The following is a 6,297-nucleotide window of genomic DNA, read 5'->3' as shown; positions in this document are numbered from 1 at the left end:
TTTTTTTTTTTTTTTTTTTTTTTTTTTTTTTTTTTTTTTTTTTTTTTTTTTTTTTTTTTTTGTCCTCAGAGTAAACGCCTCCAGGAATAAAGAATAAAAAGGTACTAGGGTCACTAGGTGCAACAAGAATACCTCATTGTTCCCCACAGGCATGATATTCAGGACACATGTGGAAACAGTGAGAGGAATGTAGAGAAAAGGGGATTTCCCCCACCCCCCAAAGCCTAGCCTTCTAGGAAAAAAACAAACCAACCACTAAAGGAAATCACAATTATCATTGCAGAATTCCTTTTTTGTTGTTGTTTTAAGGGATACTAAAGCGTCACCTATTTAAGCCATAAAACATGAAAGCATTTGAAGCTTCTAACACACCTCTTTCTCCTTTCCCAGGACCAATTCAGAAAAGATCTATGAAGAGATGCGACAGACTTGGACATCTGGGACACTTCTGCTTTCCAAAGCTTTGATTCCAGCAGGATGGAGTACCAACTTCTGGAAGACTAGGCCCTGATGGACTACAAATGCATATACAACAGAGATCTTTGGTGTTTGGGATTTTTTGGTTTATTTTGTTCCTCCCCCCCTGCCCCAAACAAATCCATGCTGCCTCTGCTGATAGGAAAAAAGGCGGCAACATACTGTGTGGTTAAAGCCTTGAATGAAATGGATTGCAGTGGACCTGCAGGAAAGACTGTAGGCCTCACATACTGGGACTACTTTACAAGAAAAGATCTTAGAACAAAGCTGCCAATTAGATAAATGCGTTTAGAAAGTACATACTTCATAAATATTAAAAAGAAAGGGATTTAAGATGAAAAAAGGGTTTTCCTCCTCTGTCCTCCTCAATAATCAGAGCTATTATGATGATGGAGCCCCAAATACTTGATTTCAAATACATCGAATACCTTCTCCCCTTGTTCAATGTTTGTGATATAGAACTGGGAAAAGCAAAGTGAAATAAAATTGGAAGTCACTGCAAAAGCTATAGCACTGTTTATTCCTTCCTCTCTATTTGCAAGAAGTCCTAAATTTAATCTGACAAGTGAGACATCCTGGGACAGCCACGTATGAAATATTTCGTAGCTGAAGTGCAGCATGATGAGAAGGGAGAATTATTATATGCCAAAAAAATTTCAAAAGTACATACAAGCGTGGGAGACAGAGAGAAGGAATACGGGCTTATCACTTTCCATATAAAGCAAGGCACAGACCACACAAGGGTCACAGGGACACTCATCAGCTGAGAAACTGAGTCAGATAAGGTTCGTTCTTCCCATCAGTTCTTCATGTTGGTTTCTCCTGCACTGTCACAAGCTGGAATGGTGCTAGACACACACACAGAGAACTGCTGGCCGCACCTGTCTCTTACCTCAGTCAACTGTGCTAGATTCTGGCATAAATTTTCAAGACAGAAAAAACAAGCAGCAATGAGAACACCCTTGTGGAGCCACTGTGGATTAAAGCCTTGAATGAAATGGATTGCAGTGGACCTGCAGGAAAGACTGTAGGCCTCACATACTGGGACTACTTTACAAGAAAAGATCTTAGAACAAAGCTGCCAATTAGATAAATGCGTTTAGAAAGTACATACTTCATAAATATTAAAAAGAAAGGGATTTAAGATGAAAAAAGGGTTTTCCTCCTCTGTCCTCCTCAATAATCAGAGCTATTATGATGATGGAGCCCCAAATACTTGATTTCAAATACATCGAATACCTTCTCCCCTTGTTCAATGTTTGTGATATAGAACTGGGAAAAGCAAAGTGAAATAAAATTGGAAGTCACTGCAAAAGCTATAGCACTGTTTATTCCTTCCTCTCTATTTGCAAGAAGTCCTAAATTTAATCTGACAAGTGAGACATCCTGGGACAGCCACGTATGAAATATTTCGTAGCTGAAGTGCAGCATGATGAGAAGGGAGAATTATTATATGCCAAAAAAATTTCAAAAGTACATACAAGCGTGGGAGACAGAGAGAAGGAATACGGGCTTATCACTTTCCATATAAAGCAAGGCACAGACCACACAAGGGTCACAGGGACACTCATCAGCTGAGAAACTGAGTCAGATAAGGTTCGTTCTTCATGTTGGTTTCTCCTGCACTGTCACAAGCTGGAATGGTGCTAGACACACACACAGAGAACTGCTGGCCGCACCTGTCTCTTACCTCAGTCAACTGTGCTAGATTCTGGCATAAATTTTCAAGACAGAAAAAACAAGCAGCAATGAGAACACCCTTGGGGAGCCACTGTGGATTTCATCTCTTTGCCACTAGATTTAAAAAAACATAAATAAGCATAAAGACTAAATCAATGAGCAGTCTCAATGTCCACTCTTGATCAGCTTAATACTCCAAGTTCCTATTTGTCTTACTGAGTTTATTTTTCTTTCAGTTGTGTATTGAGCTACAGCAATTATCCACCAAAAACAAGTTTACAAAGGACGGTCAACAAACAGGGAGAGTAATAATATGAAACTCTTAAAGACACAAACAGGATTTGCAGATCTGCATCAGCAAAGAAACCGCACAATACAGATTAACCCACAATGCTCAGAACACAAAACACTCCACCCGTTCAATTCATAGTGAAAACCAATTGGGAACCCTATGTTACGCTAAAAACTTCTCAGCCGTTATGTCCCATCTTTTAGGTTTATTCAACGTATCTGGCATTTTTCTGGGCATTCAGTATAGCAGAAGTCAAAGATTTGTTATTATGGGAGGGTGGGGAAAAACAAACATGAAGGAAATGCAGAGTATATTATAGTTCTTCAGTACTGGAACCAAACTGTCAAAAATCAAGTGTTTACCAACGGTCTGATCAACTGTGTTACTGATTTGCTTTTGCTATTGGTGACATCAAACACCAACCTACATATAACAGCTAAACTACAAATGCAGTAAAAAAGAAATACGAAAAACAAACCTTAAAACTCCATACTATGACTTTTTACAGCACATCAGTCATTCACATGTGTGGGTTCTTGGAAAACCGAGTTCGGCAGACTATACCAATTATACGGTATAAAATGCACCCACAAGGTGCCTTTACACATCTCCCGCATTCCCCTTCAAAACCCAGCTTTCCTCTAGAACACAGCCACAACACATACAGACATAGCTATGTTTTTCAAAACCACCGTGCTCTGATCTGATAGCAGAGTACTGAAGAGCTATTTATTTAATGTTGACAGCATGATTCTTAGTGAGTACAATCTCGTAACAAAAAATTGTATTTGTGGCCAGAATGTAGAAATTAAATTTTTAGTCCTATAACGAACAGTGTAAGTAAACTGTATGCCAGACATGAACATTGCAAAACTTTAAAAAACAAAAGTGACAGGGCTCCACAGCTCATCATTATCAACCGTAACTACAAACCAACAATACCTAAGCAACAGACAGCTCCAATTTCACTCTGCACAGGAACTGTCAGCTTTAAGTAGAAGCTCTAGTGCAGGCAGGTGCTCCGTGGAGGACCAGTGACATCTGGTGGCTTGCAGGGACAGACCAGGAACTCCCAGAGGGTTGTTGCAACACCCCTGCCTTCTTCACAGGCTCCCTGAACACCACATCCCAAATTAGCTGCTCTGGAGTTGTTGGTTTTTTTGTTGTTAAAAGCCACTGCCAACACAAGAGTGAGCTACGCTCAGACGAAGAATGTGCTCAGCATGCAGTTTCCCCCCTCACCAGTTAACAGGTTTCCACTCCTGAAAGCAAGGGAAATGGGGTTCTCTTTAAACTCTTTTGCTCACAGAGTGTAAACTGTGATCTTTATATCTGTGTCTTCAAACACTTCTCCAAGTATTGCTGAAACTTTATTCCAATCCAGGCGGTCAAGCCCACATCCAATCCTGGAAAATAAGACACCAAAACAGCTGTAATGGCCTCTTTTGGAGCATGTTATGAACAACTAGCCCTTCAAGCAGCTACGGTTTTATGCAGCACTAACTCAGCTCACCATAAATCAATGTAATGCAGTTAAAATAAGAAAACAACCAAGCCCGTATGTTTTGCTATCGTTTAAACGCACAGGGAAACGCAAATTTCATTTGCACAATTGAACAGAAGAGTTGAATAGAAGTGGATACTTGAACTCTTATTTCACGGTAGGGGATCATCTCTCAAACATCCTTCTACGCAAGAAACACTGAAATATTCACACCGCAGTAACTAATTTTCTTACCTAGGCATGGAAATGTCAGTAACTCCGTTGTTTAGACAGTGAGCTTTCATGGCTTCTAAACTCTTTCGCATACTCTCATATGTTGGTTTGTGAGAAACTTTCTTCTTTGTAATCTAAGTATAAATGTAAAAGGTCAGTTTTGCCTTTGACATGATCACTGCAAACTTTTCTTTTTTTAAAAAACACATTCCACTACACTCTGAAACTCCGCACCCAGACTTGCTACCGTGAAGGGAAAAAGAACTATGTTTCACAGCTTAAAATAGTATAGTTTAGCAGCTAGTTCTGTCAATTTGAAGTTTAAATATACATACACAAGAAAGCCTGGCTCCTCCTCAACTAGCAGTATTTGAGTAATACATCTCACAGCTCTTATTCAGAAGAGCATACTCAGAAAACCCACAACTATTAAAGCCTTCATCATCATATCTAATACAGTTTAGTTACACGAAAGTGCCTGAGTAATGTCCCACTCTTACCAGGTAGTAAATGTATCGGTCCTCTCTTTGGAGAACCGCCACCTCCCCAGTCTTCTTTTCTAAAGTGAAGAAATGAAGAAGGTATTTTTAAAACAGTTACACTCCACTACTTAATCCCCCCTGCACCCCAAGTAGCTTGGAATACCCTTACTGCTGGAAATCAAGGTTTTCCCTTCAGCTCCTGCATGTCCACCCTACGTGTATCACTCACGTTGATCCAACAGCTCTTGTACGCCTCCAAACTTTTTCTTAAAAAGAACAGCTATGCCTGCACCCATGCGACAATCCTCGCTGATGCAATGAGCCAATGAGTCCGTCTGGGGGCATGAGAAAAGGTCCCCCTTAACACACTTGATCTGGAAAACACCACAAACAGAAGGGTAAATAAAAATCAGCTGAGTGCAGACTCAGATAAGAGAATACTCAGGTAAGAGGGAATTTGGCAAGCCTGTACAGCAATGAGTGTAAGGCATCGAGTTTAAGATGCAGTTCACAAGTAAACGACTTGGCATGAATTATGAACCCAACATACAAGTAACTTTTCTACAAGATCAGTTATGAGTACCACGTGCCAGCTGAGCATTGATTTTGCAAAATCAATGCTTAAAAAGGAAAATTATGTAATAGTACAACTGGATTAGCGCACACCTTCAGCATACTATCAGTGTGTCAGTGCTGGATATCCCCAGACATTTAGTTAAGCAGGTAAGCGCTGTGCTGTTGAACAGTATCTGCCTCACTGACATAAGCATGAAAGCACAAGAAATTTAGCAATATCAGCCACTTTCCTCCAAAAAGCCACATGGTACAGCCTGCTGCCATGTTATTAGGGGGACAGGAAGGTCTCTTTAGAGACACGCATCACAGCAGTAGCCCAGATAACCCATTTTCTACGCACTCTCTCCTCCTGATCCTTGGAGAAGTGGGTGGCCATGGTAACGTGGGCTACGGTGAAGGCTCCTGCAGCTGGAAAGATGATGGAGAGAAAAACAGAGTTATTAAGAATCCCAAACTAGGAAATAAGCTGGCAGACCAGAAGGTGCAAGGCTGAGCCTACTTATCTAAGAATCCCAAACTAGGAAATAAGCTGGCGGACCAGAAGGTGCAAGGCTGAGCCTACTTTATGGGACAGCTAAGACAATCAAGACACCCCCTGAAAACAGAAGAGGAGGAGGCCAGTACCCCCAAAAAGCGTGGCACGAGCTTTCCTGCTGCAGCCCCACAGCTCCACCCATGAGGTGCAAGCAGGCCCCAGTCCAGGGTCACCACCCAACTGGCACCCACGGGCCTTCCATCCTCCTCCGAGTCACCCCCACCCCTTCAGGAAACCCTTCAGCAGGCCACACCCGCCGACGCGGTGTGAAGAACGATCCGCCGGGCCGGGGCTTGCGCCACGAAGAACCTCCCCAGCGCCCCCCACATCGCTCAACCCAACCCTTCCCCCGCTCCACCACAGCGGCCCTATCGTCACACAAAATGGCCGCCGCCCCCGCTCGCCTCTCCACGCAGGCTGGAGGAACGCCCTCTCTATGATACTCGCCGAGAACATTCCGAAGGCCAACCTACCGTCGCCCCGGCGCATGCGCAAGACGCTCAGAGGCGGAGCCTAGAGTGAGGCGAGGAAGGGGGGG

General features: G+C 42.6%; 2 protein-coding genes across 7 annotated transcripts in view; one reads left to right on the top strand and one right to left on the bottom strand.

Moving 5' to 3' along the window:
* Positions 1 to 984, top strand: part of APOBEC2 (apolipoprotein B mRNA editing enzyme catalytic subunit 2) — a 9,802-nt gene extending 8,818 nt beyond the window's left edge. Inside the window, exon 3 of the mRNA XM_009272842.1 lies at positions 391 to 984. The gene's annotated coding sequence lies outside the window, so the exon portion shown is untranslated. The remainder of the gene's footprint in view (positions 1 to 390) is intronic.
* A 2,164-nt stretch (positions 985 to 3,148) lies between these two features.
* The window catches only part of OARD1 (O-acyl-ADP-ribose deacylase 1), a 4,169-nt gene continuing 1,020 nt past the window's right edge, over positions 3,149 to 6,297 (bottom strand). Inside the window, exons 1-6 of one of the 6 annotated variants that reach the window (XM_009272837.1) lie at positions 6,207 to 6,258; positions 5,565 to 5,632; positions 4,878 to 5,022; positions 4,667 to 4,725; positions 4,188 to 4,300; positions 3,149 to 3,855 (exon numbers count right to left, since the gene is read on the bottom strand). In XM_009272837.1, coding sequence (XP_009271112.1) covers positions 3,753 to 3,855; positions 4,188 to 4,300; positions 4,667 to 4,725; positions 4,878 to 5,022; positions 5,565 to 5,600 — 456 coding nt within the window. In that variant the 5' untranslated portion in view covers positions 5,601 to 5,632; positions 6,207 to 6,258 and the 3' untranslated portion in view covers positions 3,149 to 3,752. The other 5 variants (XM_009272839.2, XM_009272838.2, XM_009272835.2 and 2 more) reach the window with 5 other exon arrangements.

Source organism: Aptenodytes forsteri, unplaced genomic scaffold (genome assembly GCF_000699145.1).
Source record: "Aptenodytes forsteri isolate BGI_AS27 unplaced genomic scaffold, ASM69914v1 Scaffold142, whole genome shotgun sequence".
NCBI lineage: Eukaryota > Metazoa > Chordata > Aves > Sphenisciformes > Spheniscidae > Aptenodytes > Aptenodytes forsteri.
Note: the sequence above shows the minus strand (reverse complement) of the source record. Positions and strands in the feature narration are given on the sequence as shown.